The sequence below is a fragment of the Martes martes genome, assembly GCF_963455335.1.
Source record: "Martes martes genome assembly, chromosome: 3".
In the NCBI taxonomy this organism is placed as follows: domain Eukaryota; kingdom Metazoa; phylum Chordata; class Mammalia; order Carnivora; family Mustelidae; genus Martes; species Martes martes.
Genome location: NC_137890.1, coordinates 186,987,803 through 187,013,367, shown reverse-complemented (window position 1 = coordinate 187,013,367; position 25,565 = coordinate 186,987,803). Strand labels below are relative to the sequence as shown.

Sequence of the window (25,565 nt, the reverse complement as noted above, 5' to 3'; positions counted from 1 at the left end):
TTGCATCTGCACCCGACTTTTAAGAACAGCTGGTATTTACCTGACAGAATGAGGAGTTCAATGATCTCTGCATCTCCCAGGAAAGCAGCCACGTGAAGTGGGGTTCGCTTCTCAGAATCCTGAAACAGCAGCAAAGATAAGCAAGTCAGTGGAGGCTGGTGGTGCCTTCCGTAGGCTGAGTAAAACACGTCACTTGCTCTCAGCTTAATGCTTGTAGGAGAGAGTGAAGGCCAAAACCTACTCAGGTGAGCTCTGGGTACACATTTCTCTCTGCATCTCCCACAGTCATAGGTACACAAGATCCTGCCCTGTGTCTGTGTATTGTGTTTGTCTCCCTGCTCCTTTTGTTGGAGCCAAGCTCAGGTCAGGGCTAGCCTATCATGCAATGGATAAGAAATTCAATTTATTTTCAGACCTTCCTTATGGTAAAAACAAAAAAACAAGAAAACAAAACAAAACAAAAAACAGAAACAAAACAAAAACTCAAATCCTTCTACCTACCTTAATAGCAGTGTTCAAAGCATGCAATGATTTGTTTTCTTTCTAATGGAACACAGTGGAATTCTTCACAAAGACATAAAACATTAAGTACAGTCACCTTCTCCTTTCTATCTCTATGAACTGTTGCCTAGTTCACTACCCATTCATGTGACACTTACTGAATGCCTATCATGTGCCACGAACCAGATTTGGGGTTCAGTCCTTGCCCTCGTGAAATTTACATTCAAGTGGGGAGGCTGCCAGTATTCATGGAAACCAAAGGCACGTGACATCATCTCAGATGGTGATAAAGGCTATCCCAAAACTAAAACACGGTAATGGGGTCCAGTGACTGGGGAGATGGGAACAAGATTCCTTAGACAGGAAGAACAAGGCCTTTCTGAGAATACTGACATTGAAGCTGAGAGCTTCTCTGTTTTACAGATGAGAAAACTGTGACTCAAATGAATTACGAAATTTCCTCCAGACCCCATAGGTACATAGCAGAGCCAAGATTGGACTTTTTCCTATCAGTCTTCAGTCTCAGTCCTTGGCAAAGCATTTAACATATTGTGTTGTTAACACGATAAAATGCAGGGGGAAAAATATTGCTTCTCCATCTGTAAACTGGAATCTCTGATGAGAGAATTCAAGATAATGTCAGTAAATAAAGGCCTAGGCAGGCACGAAGCTTGGCCCAAGCACACCAAGAGCTCCAGGCAAAGCTGTTTTGCCATGAGCATAGAGAGTCGTGGATACCTTCCCTCCAAGACGAAGAACCCCACAGGGGAAAGAACTGGTCTTCCTCCTCTCTGTCCCCACAGGAGCAGAAAACTTGATGCTCAGCGTAAATCAGCCAAACTGAACACGTCCGTGTGCACTGCTTCTTCTACAAACTTCCCTGACCGTTCCACACGGTAACCAAAGTTTGTAGGCTACATTCTTGAGGTTTCGCCTAAAACCAGCAAGCATTTTAGTTTCAAGATCTGTGAAGTTGCTGTTGATTTTAATCATCGGTCCTTTTATCGCTTGATTACACAACCTACGCAACCACCCTCGGATTTGCCCAAGGACACCATTCTGTTTTCCAACAGTTCCAGCCCTCAGCGCTTTCTCAGTCTCCTTCAGACTACTGCTTTTGGGCATTTTGTGACTCATTAACATCTAAGACAGATGGCAGACAGGCGATATCTTCAAATCAGTCTATCTGTTAGGAGGCCTGGCAAGTAGGTTTCATGAAGGGTTGGACTTACTCTTAAGTGGATAAAAAAGAGAAGTCTGAATTAGATTGCAATTTACATCGTCTGTGTATGTTGCAGGCGACTATTACAGTAAGTGGAAAGAGGACAGTCATGTAACTATTCCATATAAAGTAAAGGTATGCCATAGAAAATTCTGAAAGATATACAGCCACAGTAATCCTCTTATCATTATGTCATACTTACCGTGAAAATAGAGATTCAGTATTTGAAAACTTGAAAAACATTTCAAATGTATTAATTGGCACAAAGAACTATATGAAGCACTGACACTAGACATTCACAAGTGTTTTCTGTTTCTGTTTCTTCTACTGCTCTCTCTACAGCACTTGCCATCTTAGCCTCAAATTCTCTCTGAATCCCCACTGTATCTATGAAACATTTCTCTTGAGCCTTGGGACAAAAGTTATATAATTATATGTTCTTCTGTCAACTGAACTGGTTCCAGGGTTTGGTTCAACAAATTAAACCTTACCTAAGTGATTTAAACAAGGACTAACCCAGCCCAAATTATGACTTCATCTGACCTGAAGCAAAGTCAATGCTCTGTTTGAAAGCTTGGCCTCAAATAAAAAGCCAAGAAAACCTCAATATCTAAAACTGGCTGGTCTGTCATTATCAGACTGGCTTTGCTGATTCTGTGGCCCCTTTTATGACACAGCTTGTTCAAACTGAAGATTTTATAACATAAAATGGGTGTGTGTCATGTGAGATCACATAGTAAAAATTCTTGATTGTTAACTACCAGCGTTCCTGTTGACATGCTTTTTTTTTTTTTAAAGATTTTTATTTATTTATTTGAAAGAAGGACAGTGAGAGAGAGCATGAGAGGGGGGAAGGTCAGAGGGAGAAGCAGACTCCCCATGGAGCTGGGAGCCTGATGTGGGACTCGATACCAGGACTCTGGGACCCTGACCCGAGCCGAAGGCAGTTGCTCAACCAACTGAGCCACCCAGGTGCCCTGTTGACATGCATTTAAAGGTTTCCTGAAGCTTCCAGAACAACTATACCAACAGTGACATGCCATAGACAGGTAGCTACAAAGAGGATCTGTATTCAGGTAGCAGTTCTTTGGTTCTCCAAAGTATCAGAACTATATAAATAATTTCATGCGCTACCAAGACCTCAACTAAAAAAGCAATGCACTTAACTAAAATAACAGTAACTACTGATGAAATGTTACAAACACCAGCACTCTATGGAGGAACCTGAGTGATAGACAGGGTCATGAGTGGAGAGGTAAATAACAGAGCCACAGTGATCACCGTCCTCGGTCAGGTAGGTCGAATCAGCCGGGAGGTTGCCATTCATCCTCTGCCTAAGTATGAGTCCACTCTACTTGGCCACAAGCTAGACAAATGGACAAGTAGATGTAATGGTAGAAAAAGGAAGGCAAAGAGTCTGGAGAAAAGAGTATACTAGTAATAATACTAGCAAAAATGTGTTCTAGGCCAACGGTATCTAGAAGAAGAAACAAAACCTAATTATGGAGTGCTTTAATTTTTTTTTCCAAAACGCCTTTTATCTAATCTACTAGTTGAATCTTGTAACATCCCTATAAGAACAGACACATCACTCAGAAACTTGCTGTTAAATCTTATTATCATCATTTGAAAGATGATTTTTTTAGATTGAAAAGCTAGGGAGAGATTGTGTCATTTGCCCAGCACCTCGGGATGGGAGATGAGGTGAAGAACTACAACTGACACCCTCACATAGAGAAAAGTCCTTGACATGTCTTGAAGAAAGATTCTTGAAATGAATTCATGTCGAAAAAAAAAAGCCAAACACTCTCACAGGTAGACGGAAAGGCAGTGTCTTGGCCTAGATTCCTGACGGGGGAATAAAATTGTCTCCACTGAGCACCTGCATTCCCAGAATCTGTCCTCATGTGGTTTGGGTTTTTGAATTCACAATACCGGCACAGTCCAGGACCTTTCAAGCTGAAAAATAGGCATAAAATTGGTTCTGGGCCAAGGACATCCGCAGGGTGTCAAGAGGAAACAAAACCTGTTTGAAGAGACGTGTCTTCGATACAAGCAACTTAGGACGTCTAAAGCTAAGCCCCCAGTGAAGACGAGCTCACAAGCCTAAGCCACAAGACTCACGTGGAAGCAAATTAGCCAGAAGCAGGAGTCAGCAGGCACAACACCCAGAGAGAACCTGAGATAACAGAAGAATCAGAGATACGAATGACATTTAAAAGCATTTAAGGGGGACGCCTGGGTGGCTCAGTGGGTTAAAGCCTCTGCCTTCGGCTCAGGTCATGATTCCAGGGTCCTGGGATCGAGCCCCGCATCGGGCTCTCTGCTCAGCGGGGAGCCTGCTTCCTCCCTCTCTGCCTGCCTCTCTGCCTGCTTGCGTTCTCTGTCAAGTAAATAAAACCTTTAAAAAAATTAAAAAATAAAATCACTTAAGATACGAAAGACAAAACCCAAAAAGAAAATAATTTTTATATCTTTTTAAATGAACAAAATTTGAGGAAGAAGAGTGTAGGGAGAGTTTCAGAAAGCAGTGCAAACCCATGATGCGGGCAATCATCTAAGACTTGGGTCTAAGATGAAAATCAGAAGCATAAACAAGAAGGCCAGGAGAAGAAAAAATAAGGACCGTGACTTTGGGATAAGTTTTAGAGTCACTTACTCGGCCATATGTTCTAGACGTGGATCTTTATCGAGAAGTTATTCTACCCTAGGCATTGTGGAGGATGTCGGGAATACAAAATTTAAAACATCCTGTCCACACCCTAAAGAAACTTACAGCCCAATTACTGGTTTCCAAATCTAGGGCATCTGAATAAAAGTAATAACAGGAAAGTGGCAATTAGTGATATTTGTGAAGTTAAATGATTTAAGAAAATTACCAAAAGCAACGAGACAAACGTCTTCATGAATACTGCCGTGAAACCCACCCTGGGCAGGAAATCTAAATGACAGAGAAAAAAATCACTTCTGAATTGGGAAATAAGCACATCTTGTCCAGGACTCCCTAGAAACCCACTGGCTCCAGCTTATCTGGAAGCTTCAGAAACCCAGGGCCAGACTTCCAGGTCAGCCTGTATCTTACAGGCTGACTTAGGGATTGTTAATGGATCAAAATTAGAATCGAGGACCAGGCCAGGAGCAGAGTAGCATTCAGACAGATGCAGTGGCTGAGCTAAGTGTTCTGCTCTGTTTGCATTCACGGCCGCCCAGTGCTCCTGTGAATGGTCCGCAATGACCGACAGCGAAGGGACGGTCATGGTGGTCTTTACAACACCCGTGAATGCAAGAGGAGAAAAATCATTCAAAAACAAGCACGGTATGATCAACACACAAGAAATGACTCATCGGTGTATTTTTTAAAAGATTATTCAAGTATCAAAAAAAAAAAAAAGACCTTTTCCCATTACCCAGCAACTCCAATTCCAAATAGCCCTTTGAAAATAGATTTGGACCCATGAAAAGTCACAGGTTTCTCCAGAAGGAAGAAAGGTAAACCCTTCCTTTCTATGAATAGCCAGAGACACACACAGCCAGCTGGCGTCTGAGCTAAATTTGCAGTATGTCATGGAGAGATCAGGCAGAGGAAGTTTCTGTCGTCTGTTTACCAAAGAGGCAGATGAAAGAAAATAGGGAACTTGAAGTGTGTACACATAAAGTGAGCTTGACATGGGCAGAGAGGCCATTCTGGCAGTCAAAAATACCGTGTAGGGGGCACCCCAACGCTCTGTTTTAAAGATTAAGAATTGTTTATTACATGCTTTGGAAATTCTCAGCTAGAAGAGCATGACCTAATCTTCAATTTAAGTATCTATCATACACTAAAACAAATATCCCTCCCTACATATAAAACTCTTACATACCAAGACAGGCAGATGAAGCAATGTTAAGAAAACAACCGCCACAAAGCCTTGCCGTCATGCAACACAGGAGTGAATTTGTGATCGTCAGTCGCAACTGCCACAAACAGCAAAGGAGCAAGCTCGTTAGGCCCAATGAGCTTAATACGATAGTGAACAGAGATCACTAGAGGCCAGGAGACGTCAAAACAGCTCTGAACGCAAAATAGTTAATGTGGAGATATTTCAAATCCTGTGAAGAAAAGAGCCGAAGACGTGTGATAGATTTAAATCCAGCAAGACACAGAATGGGAAAGATGTTTGGTCTTCCAGTGAGGAATTACGAGACATTTAAAAGAGGAAAAGAAAGCAGAGAAACAAATGTCATGGTTCTTCTTAAAATTTTCATGTTTACTTTCAGGTTTTACCATCTCATGGATACAGAGGGGTACAGAAAATAACAGATCTGTATATTCCCACCAGCAAAATCAAATAAGTTGACATTTCTATATCCGCTTCAGAATTCTGTTTTAAAAAATAGCTTTAGGGGTAAAGTGCCGTGAGTACTGTGACTTGCAATGGTTTAGAAAATAACTTGAGAGGAGTGTGTGTGTGTGTGTGTGTGTGTGTGTGTGTTGAGAGAGAGAGAGACAGGCAGAGAGACAGAGACAGAGGGAGAGAGGAGACACATTAGACTGTTTTCAATTCTTAACCATTACGAATGGCGTTGCAATGCATATCTGGGGGCAGGTACCAAGAAAAGGCAAAGCTAGATTGAGTATATACGTACTCAACTTTATCAGGTCTTTTCAAATAGCTTTCAAAAATAGTTTCACAATTCCCACTTCCCAGCCATATATGTGCTCTTTCCCCAACATTCCTCCCAATATTTGATGTTATCAACCTTATTACTTTCTCCCAATATGATGTGCCTGACACAATATTTCACTGTTGCTGATCTGCATTTCACTACCTACAAGTGAAATTAAGGCTCTTCTCATGTGTTTATTAAAATTTTGTCTTCTTCAACTACGAATCACCTCTACCTATCCTTTACCCACTTCCATTCAGTTTGTCTTTTCCTTATGATGTGTAGAGTTTTTAATATATCGTTTAATTCAACTTCAATGAAAACTCAAGTTATGCCTTCGCCTAGAAACAGCGGAGATGGATCAATGTCTACCCCAAGTTACCATAAGAGAAAAATTTATTCATTATTCATCATCCATGCATGCACTACCCTATGGAGCTGGATATTCCTTAGCTGGAATTTTTTATGCCTCAAAGGTGACAGCAAATCTCTGCCCCTACATACATCCAGCATCAAACAGCTTTATTCAGTCATCAGTCTGTGGGTATTTTAATCCATCCATTTGAACGTAACATGGGTGTATGAAAAACACTGGTACATTTTGCTATCTCTAAACATGTTCAAATTGTTAAGTCCAAACCTCAAAACCACATCTAATTCTTAAAACTAAACAAGAATCACTCAAAAATCATTTAAAATGAAGGTAAAGTAAGAGAAATGAGAATGCCAAAGATGTTTGGATTGTATCTGCCTTAGGTAACTAAATATTGGATATTTTCATTATACTAATTTTTTAAACTAAAATAATACATATTAAATAAAAATTATATCAGAGATTATATGTTTTCTAATTTGATCCTTAAAACACCATTGTAAGGTACATATTATCATCCCCATTTGACAGTAGAGGAACCTGGGAGTTTGAGATGATAAGTAACTTGACCAGAGTCACATAGCTAGTAATAGTAGAACTGGGATTCAGAACCAGATATGATTCCATTGTTCATGCTCTTGTTGACTCTCCGAAGAGTTACAAGCCTTGGTAAACAAAATGAAATTTATTTTTCATTACAATTAACACTTTGACCTAGTAATATAGACCTAAGGACAAAATTCTCATAAGCAAAAGTATAAGCAGGCAAGAAGAATAAAGTTGGGGAATTAACATGACCTGATTTTAAGATTTATCATAAAGCTACAGTAATCAAGACATTGTATTGGTGCAAAAATATATATATGGACAACATACAGGATTTTCAAAAATGATAAAAAGGCAATTCACTAATGAAAGGATAGCTTTGTCAACAAACAGCATTGTAACAATTAGATAATCGCATGCAAATAAAATGAACTTTGAGCCTAAATGAACTTGCAGCCTAAACAAAAATTAAATCAAGATGGATCACAAAACTAAATGTTAAATCAAAAAAAAAAAAAAAGAAAGTTAAATGTAAACTCATAAAATAGCTGAAGGAAACATAGGAGAAATTCCTCGTGACCTGGGGCTGGACATACATTTCTTAGATATAACACTAGAGCATAACCCACAAAAGAAGAAACTGATAAATTGTATTCCATCAAAATTAATAACTTCTGCTCTAAACACACTGTTAGAAGAATGAAAAGATAAGCCTCAGAGTGGAAGAAAACATTTTTAAAGCATATATTGGATAAAAGATTTTTAAGATTTTAAAAAAATTAAAAAAATATTTTTTTTAGATTTTAAAAAATATTTAAAGCATATATTGGATAAAAGCATATATTGGATAAAAGATTTCTATCTAGAATATACAAATAAACTCTCAAAATTCACTAACATGAAAGCAAACAATCCATTTTAAAAGTAGGGAAAAGATTTGAACAGATATTTCACCAAGGAAGATATACAGATAGCAAATAAGCAAATGAAATAATGCTCAACATCATTAATCATTAGGGAACTGCAAATTAAAATGATATAGTTATTAAATTGGCTAAAATTAAAAGGTCTGATGATATCCAGGGTTGAGAAAGTAGAGAAACTGGAACATTCACACACTGCTGGTAGGAACACAAAATGGTACAACATCAGAAAACAATTCAACAATTTTTTTAAAAAGTCAAACACAGACCTACTATATGATCCAGATTCTTAGGAATTTACCCTAGAGAAATGAAAGCATATGTCCACACAAAGATTTGCACTTATGTGTTCACAACAGTTTTATGTGTGATAGTCAAAAATGGGAAACAACCCAAATTTCCACCAACAGGTGAATGAATAAGCCACCGTATGTCCAAGTAATGGAACAGTACTCAGAAGCTAAAAGGAAACAACTATGGCTTTATGTCACAGCATAGATGAATCAAAGTAATTACGCTTAGTAAAAGAAGCTAGCGGAAAAAGAGTACATACTGTATTAATCCATTATAAAACATTCTAGGAAACACAAGTTAAGGTACAGCAACTGAAAGCAGATTGGTTGTTGCCCAAGGAGGGAGGAAAGATTGAAAGGGGTAGGGGTTAAGGATTATAAAGGGCCCAAGGAAGCTTGTGGGGGTGATGGGATGCTCATTACCTCCATTGCGGTAACTGTTTCATGGTTATAAATACGTCGAAATGTTGCAAATGGTACCTCTACTTTATTACATGTATATTAGTATATTACATTAGTATATTACATGTCAATTATACCTCAATAAAGCAGAAAACACATAAGCAGGCAAATAAAACATTCCATCGTGGGGCACCTGGCTGACTCAGTGAGTAGAACATGTGACTCTTGATCCTGGGGTTTTGAGTTCAAGCCCCACGTTAGGTGGGGTGATTGCTTAAATAAACAAAACTTTAAAAAATTCTGTTGCTTGGGAAACATAAAGAAGGGCATATTTATGGATTAAAAAATATATATACCAGGCAACAAGGTAAATTCAGCTAAAAGGGAAAATAGCAGAATCTAATCAACCAATAATGTGTTAATTTTTTTGAGGCAACTCATGTCTTGCTAGTGTGTAGACATAAAAGTGAAGTCCTTTGCAAAAGAATAGGGTGTTGGATTAAGTCTGTATGTTTTAAAAATAGGCACAAGCAAGAGTTCTCTTCAAAACCCCTTGGAACACTTACATTTCCTAAACAAAACCTTTGACAAATGTGTATTGAGTAAGGATGTGGAAATTAAGTCCAGAAAATCAAGGACAAGTGGGAAGGTGGATGATCTATGCCTAACCTGTGGGCACATTTCAGCAGCGGATTACCAGGGGACTTTGGAGATCTTACCACAGTACGCAGAGATTCCCAAATAGGAGAAGCCCTTTTAGATCGATTTCTGTCTGGGGAAGTTGATGGAGGGCCAACTATTTGATATCATTTGGCGAGGAACACATCTCGAGAGGAGAAACAGAACATGGAAAAGGATTCTCATCTTCTCATCCTACAGAATGGAAAACTGGCCAAGATGCTTCTACTTTGTTGCCAGTGAATCAGTAACAGACATCAGGCCACTGCAGAGATATTATGAGGAGTGTGTGGTGAAAACCAGAGCAGGTCTTCAGAGCACCACCTCCTCTCGCATCCCAAACCCTAATAAAGTTCACAGCTGTTCTGTGAAGCCTCCCAAGCATATTAAGAAGCAGTGTCTTTCAGCTTAATGCATTTGTTGAATAGTTTTTATGAAGAAACCATACTTCTTATACAGGTGGGAATGTTTTACTGCTAAGGGTATTTAAGGAAACTTGTAGGTTAGAACTGCTGTTGGTTCCAAAGAGCTAAACAATGAGGTGAGAAGTCCAGGTTCAGTTAGGGACCCCGCCTTAAGCTCACTGTCTCTTCTAATGACTTCATTAACCAACTTCTTCAACAAAACAGAGGTGCCTAAGATGAAAGGCAGATAACCAAGAAAATAATTGGAAAGTTATCTCCTATTGATGAAAGAGTGAAGAGGAAGCAGCTGCTAGCTTTTCACAGCTGTCAGGGGCTAGCAAGGGTGAAAATTTGTCATCAGGTAAATGACCATACAGAGTCAGAATCAAAATCTCAGGTGAGGAAGCCTAAAAGTACAAAATATTAGAACTGGAAAGCATTAGAGACATCCAGAGAATGTAACTGATTGGCTCAAGGTCGCATGGCTATAACGGCAGTGGTGGAACCCTTCATTCATACAAATGACAAAATATTTACCGGGGCTTTCTAGGTGCCAGGCACCATGCTAAGTCCTAGCCTCAAAGAGTCCCAATCTCTTGGGTATTATGCTAAGTGAAATAAGTCAATCAGAGAAAGACAATTATCATATGATCTCATTGATATGAGAAATCTGAGAAACAAGACAGAGGATCACAGGGGAAGGGAGGGAAAAAGGAAACAAGATGAAACCAGAGACGGAGACAAATCCTAAGAGACTCTTAATCTCAGGAAACAAACTGAGGGTTGCTGGAGGGGAGGGCAGTTGGGTGGTTGGGTGATGGACACTGGGGAGGGTATGTGCTATGGTGAACGTTGTGAATTGTGTAAGACTGATGAATCACAGACCTGTACCCCAGAAACAAATAATACATTATATGTTAATTTAAAAAAAAAGAATCCCATTCTCTTGATTATGGGCAGTGGGCTCTTTACTACAGTAGACTAATATTAGATTAATCACACCAGTCAGCAAAGAGCAGACACACACACACAACACAGTGTTAGAAAATGTCAGAGAGAGAAAGAAAGAGTGTGGTATGAAAGGAGACAATGCTCAAAGGCGTCAACTCTGGATACAACAATAACTTAGTGACTGGGTCTCTCTCTCTCTCTCTCTCTCATACACATGTGGGTGGGGGGAGAGGAATTAAAATCAAAAGCTTATAAAAACAGGTTCTGCAGTCATAGAAAATCATCCTAACTGAAATGGTTACAAGTTTTTTTTCAGCCTCCAGGTGGATATTTTAGAAACAGAGTTTATATGTAATACTGATGATAAAATTAACCAGTGGAGTTATCTGGACATCTCAGATCAGCTCAGTGTACCAAGATGGTTACAGTGATTACCTCTGGGTGAATAATTTTACGGGTGTTCTTTGCTTTCTTATTTCTTTGCCTGCATTTCAAGACTTGTACATAATGCAGTTCAGAAACAAGAAAACACAATTCCATTTCTGAATAAGAAAAAGCTTTCCTATTAAACAACAACAACAACAGTCTGCTCTAACAAGAGCTGGTTTTAACTAATTACATATAAATTTAAAGCACTGGACATTATTTACTGTCCAAAGCATTCATTATCTTGTAGTATGTTTTAGTGTGTGAATGTAATTTCTTTGCAAATGACAAAACATTATGTCTGTGATTAAACATGGAGAGATTCTAATTTGCATAATGCTCCACAAAGTTGCCAGAGGGCTGTCCTACACATTATCTAATTCTTAAGAAAACCCAGGGACATTAATCAAGTAGGTATTGTTATCCCCATTCTATAGAACAGGAATCAAGGCTGATTCTGAGAGTTAAAGGACTTGCCCAGAGTGTTCTGTATTCTCTCCCAATACCATATAAAGCCTTATAACAAGTAACATTCCTCTTCAAGGAAAAACCTATTTCCACCCTCTTCACAGCCTTTGGAGGCCTTTGGTCCTATTATGATTGTTTCTGTCAAGTGTCCTGCAGGATAGGGAGACACACACACACACACACACACACAGACACACACACATACTTTCATTAGAGGCATCTTCGTAGGGCCACAAGAGCAAAGACTCTGGAGTCAGAGTGACCTAACCTTGAACCCCTCCTCTAACGCTTTTGAGCTGTGTGACGCTGGACAAACAAAGCAACTCTGAAACTCATCTTCCTCTAGGATCACCTCTCCTGCAGGCACAAAGTACATGTCTGATAAATATCAGCCACCCTACACGTGCACCCCAATGTTTAGAGCAGAAGTGCCCACAACAGCCAAACTATGGGAGGAGCCTAGATGCCCATCAATAGATGATGGATAAAGTAGATGCGGTATGAGCAAGACGGCGGAGGAGTAGCGGACTGAAATGACATCAGGTCGCAGGAGTTCAGCTAGATAGTTATCAAACCATTCCGAACACCTACAAACTCAACAGGAGATAGAAGAGAAGAAGAGCAGTAATTCTAGGAACAGAGAATCAACCACTTTCTGGAAGGTAGGACGTGTGGAGAAGTGAATCCCAAACCACGGGAAAATAGACCACAGGGGAAGGGGCCAGCTCCCAGCAAGTGGTGGAAGAGCAGAGCACAAAATCAGAACTTTTAGAAGTCTGCTCCACTGCGGGACATCGCTCCAGAGGCTAAGCGGGGGTGGAGCCCTTGCAGGGACAGTGTGGTCTCAGGACTCGGGGTCACAAAAAGACCAGGGGTATCTGAGTGTGGCAGAGCTGCCAGGTATCGGAGCAGGGAAGCCGGCTGCAGAGACAGAGCCGAGGAGTGAACTTTCAGATTGGTGCTACCTTAAACCATGATCCAAGGCACAGCTGGGTCACTGCTCTTCTAGCAGAGACCCCACAAGTGGCAGATCTGGAGAGACCCCCTCCTTCCTCCTCCGGGAGGAGCGGCGCAGGAGCAAGCTGCAGGAATCTGCTGGGTTTGGAGACTCCAAACAGGGCTGTGCGCCAGAGACAGAAACACTAGGTCACAGGCCAGGTGAGCTGGAGCGCTGTGAGACCAGGGAGACGGGAGTGACTGACGGCTTTTCTCTGAGGATGCCCTGAGAAGTGGGGCCCTGAGCTCTCGGCTCCTCTGGGCCAGGGATTGGGAAGCCGCCATCTTCATTCCCATCCTCCAAAGCTGTACAGAAAGCGTTCAGGGAATAAAATCTCCCGAGAGTCAACTTGAGCAGATTACTTAACCTGGTCCCTGGCAAAGGTGGTGCAATTCCGCCTTGGGCAAAGACATTTGAGAATCACTACAGCAGGGCCCTCCCCCAGAAGATCAGCAAGAACATTCAGCCAAGACCAAGTTCACCCATCAATGAGAACAGCAGAACTCCAGAGCTAGGGGAAAGCAATGCCCAGAATTCATGGCTCTTTCACCATGATCTTTTAGTCTTAAAAAGGTAAATTTTTAAAATTTTATTTCTTTTCTTATTCTATTTCTTAAACTCTTCCTCTTTCCTCTTCTAATGTTTTTTAACTAGTTTATCTTAACAATATCTTTTTTAAAAATCTTTTTAAATCTTCATTGTTATAGTCATATTTTATCCCTTCATTGTATTTAACCTTATTTTTTATATACATATAGGTTTTTTATTCTTTAAAATTTTGGGATACAATTCTTCTAATAGATCAAAATATACCCTAAATCTAGCACACAGCTTCATTCTAATCTCCAGCCTGATCACATTCTCTCCTCTATTTTTTTCTTTTTCCAAACAACTTATCAATTCTTTTTTTAGAATTTTTAAAAAATTTTCGTCTTTATACTCATAGTCTATCCTTTCATCGTGTTTACCCCTATTTTTGTATATATATAAGTTTTTCTTTATTTAAAATTTTGGGAGGTAATATCTTCTAAGAGACCACAATATACCCAAAAATCAAATGGGTGATTCTGTTCTATTCACCAGTCTAATATATATATATATATATATATTTTTTTTTTTCTTTTTTCCCCTTCTTCTCCCCCTGTTTTGGGTCTCCTCTGATTTGGTTAGCATACATTTTTCTGGGGTCTTTGCTGCCCTTTTAGTATTTTATTTTCTCATTCATATATTCTTATCTGGATAAAATGACAAGGTGGAAAAACTCACCAAAAAAAAAAAAAAAAAAAGAACAAGAGGCAGTACCCACAGCTAGGGACCTAATCAATACGAACATTGGTAGTATGTCAGAACTAGAGTTCAGAATGACGGTTATCAAGGTGCTAGCTGGGTTTGAAAAAGGCATGGAAGATATTAGAGAAACACTGTCTAGAGAAATAAGAGCCCTTTCTGGAGAAATAAAAGAACTAAAATCTAACCAAGCTGAAACCAAAAAAGTTATTAATGAGGTGCAATAAAAAATGGAGGCTCTTACTGCTAGGATAAATGAGGCAGAAGAGAGAATTAGTGATATAGAAGACCAAATGACAGAGAATAAAGAAGCTGAGCAAAAGAGAGACAAACAACTACTGGACCACAAGGGAAGAATTTGAAGATAAGTGATACCATAAGACGAAACAATATTAGAATAATTGGGGTTCCAGAAGAAGAAGAAAGACAGAGGGGGGCAGAAGGTATACTGGAGAGAATTATAGTAGAGAATTTCCCCAATATGGCAAAGGGAACAATCATCAAAATCCAGGAGGCACAGAGAACCCTTCTCAAAATCAATAAAAATAGATCCACACCCTGTCATCCAATAGTAAAACTTACAAGTCTTAGTGACAAAGAGAAAATCCCAAAAGCAGCCCGGACAAGAAGTCTGTACCATACAATGGCAAAAATATTAGATTGGCGGCAGACTTATCTACAGAGACGTGGCAGGCCAGAAAGAACTGGCATGATATATTCAGAGTACTAAACGAGAAAAACATGCAGCCAAGAATACTATATCCAGTTAAGCTATCATTGAAAACAGAGAGATAAAAAGCTTCCAGGACAAACAAAATTAAAAGAATTTGCAAACACCAAACCAGCCCTACGGGAAAAATTGAAAGTGGTCCTCTAAGCAAAGAAAGAGCCTAAAAGTAGTAGACCAGAAAGGAACAGAGACAATATACAGTAACAGTCACCTTACAGACAATACAATGGCATTAAATTCATATCTTTCAATAGTTACCCTGAATGTAAATGGGCTAACTGCCCCAATCAAAAGACACAGGGTATCAGAATGGATAAAAAAAATAAAACCCATCAATATGCTGTCTACAAGAAACTCATTTTAGACCCAAATACACCTCCAGATTTAAAGTGAGGGGGTGAAAAACAATTTACCAGGCTAATGGACATCAAAAGAAAGCTGTGGTGCCAATCCTTATATAGATAAATTAGATTTTAAGCCAAAGACTATAATAAGAGATGAGGAAGGACACTATATCGTACTCAAAGGGTCTGTCCAACAAGAAGATCTAACAATTTTAAATATCTATGCCCCTAACATGGGAGCAGCCAACTATATAAACCAATTAATGACAAAATCAAAGAAACACATTGACGATAATACAACAATAGTAGGGGACTTTAACACCCCCCCCCTCACTGAAATAAACAGATCATCTAAGCAAAAGATCAACAAGGAAATAAGGGCTTTAAATGACACACTGGGCCAGATGGACATCACAGACATATTCAGAAAATTCCATTCCAAAACAACAGAATACACATTCTTCTCTAGTGCACATGGAACATTCTCCAGAATAGATCACAAACTGGGTCACAAATCAGGTCTCAACTGGAACCAAAAGATTGGGATCATTCCCTGCATATTGTCAGACCACAATGCTCTGAAGCTAGAACTGAATCACAAGAGGAAAGTTGGAAAGAACCAAATACATGGAGGCTAAAGAGCATCCTACTAAAGAATGAATGGTCAACCAGGTTTTAAAGAAGAATTGAAAAAATTCATGGAAATAAATGATAATGAAAACACAACTGTTCAAAAACTATGGGACACAGCAAAGGCAGTCCTGGGAGGAAAGTATACAGCGATACAAGCCTTTCTCAAGAAACAAGAAAGGTCTCAAATACACAACCTAACCCTACACCTAAAGGAGCTGGAGAAAGAACAGCAAAGAAAGCCTAAACCCAGCAGGAGAAGAGAAATAAAGATCAGAGCAGAAATCAATGAAATACAAACCAAAAGAATAGTAGAACAAATCAATGAAACTAGGAGCTGGTTCTTTGAAAGAATTAATAAGATTGATAAAAACCCTGGCCAGACTTATCAAAAAGAAAAGAGAAAGGACCCAAATAAATAAAATCATGAATGAAAGAGGAGAGATCACAACCAACACCAAAGAAATACAAATAATTATAAGAACATATTATGAGCAACTCTATGCCAGCAAATTTGACAATCTGGAAGAAATGGATGCATTCCTAGAGATATATAAACTACCACAACTGAACCAGGAAGAAATAGAAAACCTGAACAGACCCATAACCAGTAAGAAGATTGAAGCAGTCATCAAAAATCTCCCAACAAACAAAAGCCCAGGGCCAGATGTCTTCCCAGGGGAATTCTACCAACATTTAAAGAAAAATTAATACCTATTCTCCTGAAATTGTTCCAAAAAATAGAAATGGAAGGAAAACTTCCAAACTCATTTTATGAGGCCAGCATTACCTTGTTCCCAAAACCAGACAAAGACCCCATCAAAAAAGAGAATTACAGACCAATATCCTTGATGAACACAGATGCAAAAATTATCACCAAAATACCAGCCAATAGGATCCAAAAGTACATTAAAAGGATTATCCACCATGATCAAGTGGGATTAATTCCTGGACTGCAAGGTTGGTTCAACATCTGCAAATCAATCAATGTGATACAATACATTAATAAAAGAAAGAACAAGAACCATATGATACTCTCAATAGATGCTGAAAAAGCATTTGACAAAGTACAGCATCCTTTCTTGATCAAAACTCTTCATGGTGTAGAGATAGAGGGTACATACCTCAATATCATCAAAGCCATCTATGAAAAACCCACAGTGAATATCATTCTCAATGGAGAAAAACTGAGAGCTTTTCCCCTAAGATCAGGAAGATAGCAGGGATGTCCACTATCACCACTGCTATTCACCATGGTATGGAAGTCCTAGCCTCAGCAATCAGACAACAAAAAGAAATTAAAGGCATCCAAATCGGCAAAGAAGAAGTCAAACTCTCACTCCTTGCAGATGACATGATATTTTATGTGGAAAAATCGAAAGACTCCACTCCATAACTGCTAGAACTCATACAGGAGTTCAGTAAAGTGTCAGGATATAAAATCAATGCACAGAAATCAGTTGCATTCTATACACCAACAAGACAGAAGAAAGAGAAATTAAGGACTCAATCCCATTTACAATTTCAGTCCAAAACAAAACATACCTAGGAATAAACCTAACCAAAGAGGAAAAAGAATCTGTACTCAGAAAACTATAGAATACTCATGAAAGAAATTGAGAGAGACGCAAAGAAATGGAAAAATGTTCCATGCTCATGGATTGGAAGAACAAATATTGTGAAAATGTTGATGCTACCTAAAGCAATCTATACGTTTAATGCAATCCCTATCAAAATATCATCAATTTTTTTCAAAGACATGGAACAAATAATCCTGTAATTTATATGGAACCAGAAAAGACCTTGAATAGCTAGAGGAATATTGAAAAAGAAAGCTAAAGTCCGTGGCATCACAATTCCAGACTTCAAGCTCTATTACAAAGCTGTCATCATCAAGACAGTATAGCACTGACACAAAAACAGACACATAGATCAATGGAACAGAATAGAGAGCCCAGAAATAGATCCTCAACTCTATGGTCAACTAATCTTTGACAATGAAGGAATGAATGTCCAGTGGAAAAAAGACAGTCTCTTCAACATATGGTGTTGGGAAAATTGGATGGCAACATGCAGAAAAATGAAACTGGACCAATTCCTTATACCACACACAAAAATAGACTCAAAATGGATGAAAGACCTCAATGCAAGAAAGGAATCCATCAAAATCCTTGAGGAGAACACAGGCAGCAACCTCTTCGACCTCAGTTGCAGCAACTTCTTCCTAGGAACATCGCCAAAGGCAAGGGAAGCAAGGGAAAAAATGAACTATTGGGACTTCATCAAGATCAAAACCTTTTGCACAGCAAAGGAAATAGTCAACAAAACCAAAAGACAACTGACAGAATGGGAGAAGATATTTGCAAATGACATATCAGATAAAGGGCTAGTATCCAAAATCTATAAAGAACTTACCAAACTCAACACCCAAAGAACAAATAATCCAATCAAGAAATGGGCAGAGGACATGAACAAATACTTCTGCAGAGCAGACATCCAGATGGCCAACAGACACATGAAAAAGTGCTCCACATCACTTGCCATGAGGGAAATACAAATCAAAACCACAATGAGATACCACCTCACACTAGTCAGAATGGCTAAAATTAACAAGTCAGGAAACAACAGATGCTGGTGAGGATGCGGAGAAAGGGGAACCCTCCTACACTGTTGGTGGGAATGCAAGCTGGTGCAGCCACTCTGGAAAATAGCATGGAGGTTCCTCAAAAAGTTGAAAACAGAGCTACCCTATGACCCAGCAATCACACTACTGGGTATTTACCCTAAAAATACAAATGTAGTGATCCAAAGGGGCACGTGCAGCAATTCGACAATAGCCAAACTATGGAAAGAGCCTAGACGTCCATCAACAGATGAATGGATAAAAAGGATGTGGTATATATATACAAGGAATACAACCAGCCATCAAAAGAAATGAAATCTTGCCATTTGCAATGACGTGGATGGAACTACAAGGTATTATGCTGAGCGAAATAAGTCAATCAGAGAAAGACAATTATCATATGATCCCTCTGATATGAGGAATTTGAGAGGCAAAGTTTGGTGGGTAGGGAAGGAAAAAATGAAACAAGATGGGATCGGGAGGGAGACAATCCATAAGACTCTTAATCTCACAAAACAAACAGGGTTGCCCGGGGGTAGGGGGAGAGGGAGAGGGTGGTTGGGTTATAGACACTGCGGAGGGTATGTGCTATGGTGAGTGCTGTGAAGTGTGTAAGCCTGATGATTCACAGACCTGTGCCCCTGAGGCTAATAATACATTATATGTTTAAAAAAAAAAAAAAGAATCTGTATTTCTTGCTGCTATGACTCTGATGAGCTTCTCCTACTTTTTCCTCAACAAAGCTGAGACTGCTGACTGTGGTGATCCCATGGCCAAAAGGCAAGTTTCAGACAGATGGAAATGTGGAAGTGTGATGCTTTGAGACACTCAACACAAAGGAGGACCCTCTTGAGAAGAAGCAGGGACATCTGACATAAGGATTTTTTTAAATTAATGAATTAGTTTTTTAAAATTCAAGTGTAATTAAGAACATTATATTTTAAAGTCACAAAATAGGGGCACCTAGGTGGTTCAGATCATGATCCCAGGGTTCTGGGATTGAGCCTCACATCTGGGTCGCTGCTTGGTGGGAATCCGCTTTCTCCCTCTCCCACCCTCCCCCCACCCCCGCTTGTGTCCCTCTCTCACTGTGTCTCTCTCTGTCAAATAAATAAATAAAATATTTAAATAATAATAATAATAAAGTCACAATATAGGGAGCCACTGATTTAGGGTTGGGAGCCACCGGGAAGAGTGTGACTTCACCCAAGTGTCAGCTCAAGTGTCCATTCCTCCAAAACCTTGTGTGATTCTCTACCGCATCCCCCTCTTCCACTCTACAGTCTCGATCATCACATCTCCTTGTCTACCCTTGTTTTCCTCTCCCTTCCACTAACCAGCCTGGAGGCTCAGGCAGAGACAGTCTTACTCATCTCTGTATCAACCTAGCGTGACATCTGGCATACAGTAGACGCTCAATATATGTGTCTTGAAGGAATAAAAAGGAGTAATGTCTTGATTGATCTTTGATTCTTTATCAAAACCTACACCCCAATAAGAAAAGGGGCTACGTGAAGATGGCCTAAAGGTTTCTGTGGTGAGACAGAGACGTGGTTGTCTACAAGGGGTTAGGGATGACATAGAGTCTGGGTGGGTGGGTGTCCTGGCTGTACGTGGCTCTCACCCAGCTCTAACCTCGACTGAAGATAGCCACCAGCTCAGTCTATTACACATAGGGCCTGGCCTTGTTTCAAAGCTATTGGTGAGGAAAAGCACAGCACAGGGAATACAGTCAGTAATATTGTAATAACGTGGTAAGGTGACAGACAGCGACAACCCTTACCACGGTGAGCACTGCGCAACGTACAGAATTGCTGGACCACGATGCTGTGCACCTGACGCTCATACAACATGGTCTATCAGTATACTTCAATAATGAAAAAACTTTTAAAGCTGTTTCACCATCTCAGAACCTTCCGTCCTGCGGACTTCTTCTCGAATTGGCTGCTCTCCAGCGGGGCCATGCTCTTGCACCTTACCTACCCAGTACGTAGGAAGGCTTGCTGGTAACAAGCAGCTATGAGGCTCAGCAAACGTTCCTTATCAGGGCAGCTCACCGGTGCCCCCCTAACGAGGGCCGCCCGCTGCAGAGTTCTGGCTTCTGTGAGACCTCACCTACAATAAGACATTAATGTCCACGGCCAGGCCACACATACCAGTTCCTGGGAACATAGGGACTTGCAGAAGTAGGGGGAAAAAAAACACTGAATTTTTTAAAAACATGGAACATTTATTTCCTTGTCTCTGGCTAGCCCGAACTTGTGTGTGAAATGATCAGAGGCTCCTATTAAAATCCTAAACTGCTGGTTTGGTTCCAGGCATGAGAGATCTGGGTGTTGGAACAGAGTCGTAGAAAGTAGAAGGCGTGGGTGGGCAGTGTCATTAACAGGCCAGGGCAGGCCCAGTGCTGGAGAAGGGGCTGGAGATGGGGAACACTAACATGGTTTCTTACAAGGAGGGGCTGATGAGAGTGCAGAGCGGGGAGCGGTTCCATCAAAGTGTTTTATAAAGGACATGAAAAGGAAGCAGGGTCACAGAGGGTACCTAACTCTTTGACATTCTTCAAGAATTCCCCAGAAGGATGAATTTCCCAGAGGCTGGGGTGGGCTGGGAGACCCATGTCGCAGACCAGCCATGTCACTCAGCCAGGACCGGAGTTCCTAGAGAAATCTTATTCAGAGGGTGAGAAACTACCTTATTTCCAATCTGCTTGAGTGGGGGGCTTTCTACATTCCTCAGGTCGCTGGAGGTCTGGCCTCAGACACTCCCAGCTGTGTCTGGGTAGCAGGACGGTCTCTGGCAGCACAAGGTCAAGAGTGCGGGGAAGAAGGAGCTGAAGCGGGGGGGGGGGGGGCGTGCAGCTGTGTGTTCCTGGGGCTCCCAGAAGCGCCTGACACAGGAAGCCTTTTTTCTCTGTTCTCTGGGCCACACTGTAGGGTCAGGCGGGCCACGTACTTCCCCCTGCGAAGCACAGCCCCGAGGAGAGCCCTTCCCCACAGCACCGTCCCTCCGTAGAAGGGCAGGTTGTGCCTCCACAGCGAGCATGTACCGTGCTGAAGCCCATCCTCTGCCACCTACACACAGGGTCCATTTTCCACGGGAGGAGAAGGTCACCCTGTGACAGGATTCCCGCTCCTCCCACGGCTCCCCTCCCGACAGCCCTCCCCTGTCTCTCACTGGCACCCCCGCCACAGAGCACTGGCTTTCCTGGCCCCAGACTCTACTCAGTATTAGCCTGCTTCGTCCTCATTTTCTCCACCCCTAAGATGGCTGACTTTTTAGCCCTCAGCCTGCCCCAGGCCCTCCTAGCAATGCTTTCCAAGCAGTATCTCTCCAAAGTAGTAGTCCCTTCCTCCGTGGTTCCCAGGCTTTGCTTAGACTTCGTTGACCCTGGTTTGGATTTTAGCCACCTCTGAGGATGGCCCAGTACAACCTGGTGGGTTCTAGAGGCAGAAGGACCCTGCTCAAGGGCTGACCCTGCCACCTTCAGCTATAGGACCTCGGGCAAGTCCGTGGACCCTTCTCTGTGCCTCTATTTCTTAGTCTGTAAATTGGGAACAAGAATAGAACCTACCTCCTGGGGATGTGTGAGATGGAAGGAAATGCTGCTCAAAAAGCCCTTAGCACAGTTCCTAGTATTATATGGTGAGCAGTCAACAAACATTACCCAGTAGTATGATTATTCTTTTAAGATTTTATTTATTTATTTGACACAAAAAGAGAGAGAGTACAAGCTGGGGGGCCATCAGGTAGAGGGAGAAGCAGGCTCCTGCTGAGCAGAGAGTCCCACATGGGACTCGATCCCAGGAACCCGGGATCATGACCTGAGCCGAAGGCAGACGCTTAACTGACTGAACCACCCAGGCGCCCCTGCCCGGTATTATTTAACCCATGTTTTCACTCTTTCTCCAACAAGCCCATTCTGGATGGCTGATGGAAGGAGGGAGAGAAGACAGGCTGGGGACAGAGGGGGTAGGTAAGGTGTCTGACTGGTTCTCAACTAAATTCCAGGGTAATCAAGATGGCACTATCCAAACAGGAGAGAAAATACGTCCAAGGGCCATGCACACATCCTCTCTAGAGGTCCCATGACGAGAGATGCATAGGACCAGATGGACAAAATCAAAATATGCTCAACATTGTGGGAGGTGACAGCTGCTGGAAGAGCTGACCAGACAGGCCCTTCATCGTCGGTGAACAAATCCTCACTGCCGCCACAGTCACTTGTAATTGCTGGGGTGACAGAAAGGTGAGTGAGCCCCAGCCACAGTGAGTGGGTCACAAGATATGTCTCGTCTCCTGCGGGCAAGCACCTGTGAGCAGCTAGGAAGACAGACTGGTAAGAAGAGCCCCTGGGCTCCAGCGAAGCTCAGAAAATGCAGCTCTGTGTCTCAAAGACAGTGGCCAGATTAGACAAATGCTGGAGTTTTCCTGGGAGTGACTCACCATCACATCCCATCCGCAGGAGCATTACTGATAGGAGAAGGTGCTGGCATCAGGAAACCTTCACCCCAAAGCTTACCAGTGAGAGAAACATTTAGCAGGAACTGTGAGCCCTTATTTGTTACGTAACAGCACCGACGCTTGGACTTACTCTCGATAATGCGCTTGACATACTGATTATGTAAATGATTTGACTCATTTTATGAAATGAGAATGGCTTTCTAATCATTTCCACAATGGGCCCCAAGAGAGAGGTTTCACACAAAGAGAAAGGACACTATTCTAGCCCTTTCATCATACCGTAGGAGAGGCAATAACACATATATTTGTACATCTTTATCTAGTCCCATTTTCATCTATACCCGAGCTCAAAACTTAGACCCCAAATCTGCTCAGAGATCTTGCTTGGCCTGCACAGAAGTTTTTAAATCGAAATCTGGATGTCTTTATCAGGGCACACAAATGCTCTAGGTCAGCGCCCCTCTTCCCTCCCCCCACCAGCGCCCTCATCACACACCAGAACCGCCGGCTAGACTGCAAAGCTTTTGAGATGGCAACTGGGATCTAGACTTTCCTTTCTCAGTCTGCTCATGCCTTTGGCCAAAAGCTATACAATTTGGACCAAATGAACTGCAATCAAAGACCTGCCCTGAGGTCCATGTACCATCCACTGTTAAGGGCTGTGTTTCAGAGCCAGGCATCGTGGTAGGGTCTGGGGATAAAGAAAGAACCCAGGTACCCTACAGGATTCAGAGGCTGAAGTAACCAAGGCGCCAAACAAAGCTGAGGCATATTGAAAGGAGGATGTTAAGTGATAAGACTGTGCCTCCAGGAGTTGCTGATTCTAGAAGAAAGGGAAATTCTTCAGAAAGAAACATGCCTAGAATAGAGAAGAAACGCCAGCAGTGATTGGGTTCCTGACCTGTGCCAGGCCCTGATCTAAGCATTTTCCGGGGATCGTGCTCAGAGTGAGTAGGAACTACGAGTGTTCACATTTGCAGATGGAGCAAGAGGCACAGAGAGGTTCCTTCCTTAGCCCAAGGTCACACTGCAGCTGGCAGGTCGCTGAGGCACAGCTGAACACGGGTGGTCTGGCCACCCGAGCGCACGCCGTTAGCCATTATTCTATCCCACGAATAACCCACTACTACGCTGCATTGACTTCTAGCAAATAGCCTTGAGGAGCCCCAAATTTTCTTTCTAGTTGAAGGTTCATCAAGCCTTTTGTCTGGCATTTCATAGCCTCAGAGAAATTACTTTGTCCAAGAAAAAATTTTGCCCAATATGTATAAATGAGAAGTTAAGTTTTCAAACTATCAGAAAATTACAAATTTGGCATTTTGGTTTATAAATCAGTCTCCAGTGAGCTGAGATAGTGTGAATCAATTCCCCAAATTCTAAGCACTCTTGCACTGAGCAGAGAAAAATCGAGTTTCTCAAGGTCATTTGTACGTATAATAAAGTTTCAATACTATCAGCTGTAAGGGACAAATGCCCCATCAACGAAAAAAGCAACTTTTTGAGCACAAACAAAACTGCTTACTTAACTAGTCATTCACAAATTTTGTAAACTCACTATTATTATATTTAATAGTCTATAAAATGCACACAAAAACACGTATTAAAAAAATTTTAAGAGACAGAGGTAGGTTTTCAAGGGAGCCTGGGTGGCTCAGTTGGTTGAGCGTCCGACTCTTGATCTCAGTTCAAGTCTGGATCTGAGGTTATGAGCTCCATGCTCGGCACAAAAAGAATTTAAAAAAGTAGTAGTAGGTATTCTACTCTCCCCAGTGAATCATCTTGCACACTTCCTAGGATGCCTTTACTCCCCGTTTTGGAATCTGCTGCCTTCCATCCAGGATCTTAGCGCTAGAGCATCTAACTTAGACTGGTGTGCTACAATCATCGGAGGCTGCCCAAAACCTAAATCAAGAATCATTTCCAAATTCGCAACCCTGTGCATTGCTAGCTGATGCACAAAGCCCGTCGGAATGGACCTAAGAGCAGAGGTCTTGGGAAGTCCGCGTCCGCGCACTGTTTACATAACCCAGACCTTGTATGTCTCGTATGCCCTGGCTCATAAGCCTCCTTTCATGATCCAGGGAGCATGAACTCTGCGTGGTTGTTCACCTCTCAGGGTTGAGCCAGTGGGAGAGAATGGAAAAATACTTGTTTTCCCGTGACTGGCTCACAGCCGAAGTACGACTATCTTATCCTGGTCGTCTGGTTTAATGCAAAACACCCAGCTCTTCCCTTTTACCAGACTCTTCTTCCCCGAGGCAGATGATGATCAGATGATCCCTGAGGCAGCCTGTTAAGCACCGTAGTCCCTCTCTGTCCTAGCATCTGTGAAGCCGAACATGGATTCGGCTACCTGTCCCGTGTCATTTAGAGATTCAAGATCTTTGCAACAATGACTCACCTTTGGGGCCCTGAGCCACCAAGTCAGAGTGTCAGGGGCCCTCTAGGCACCCTGTGGTGAAGAAGGGCCCACGCCCCGTGGAGAGGCCACATGCAGGCCCTCACACTGACAACCAGCGTCGCCTGCCAGACGTGGGAGTGAAGACATCTCCAGACAACTCCGGCCCCCATCTGTCAAGTGCCCCCAGCTGACAGGTCTTTCCAGCTGAGCCCAGACATCATGCAACAGAGGCGAGCGAGCCTGCTATCCTCGTCT

The 25,565-nt window shown here is 41.7% G+C and overlaps 1 protein-coding gene across 1 annotated transcript in view; it reads right to left on the bottom strand.

The window, feature by feature from the left end:
• Window positions 1–25,565, bottom strand: part of ANKRD44 (ankyrin repeat domain 44) — a 316,406-nt gene that overhangs the window by 154,872 nt on the left and 135,969 nt on the right. The window contains exon 3 of the mRNA XM_080798591.1: window positions 41–119. Coding sequence (XP_080654717.1) covers window positions 41–119 — 79 coding nt within the window. The remainder of the gene's footprint in view (window positions 1–40; window positions 120–25,565) is intronic.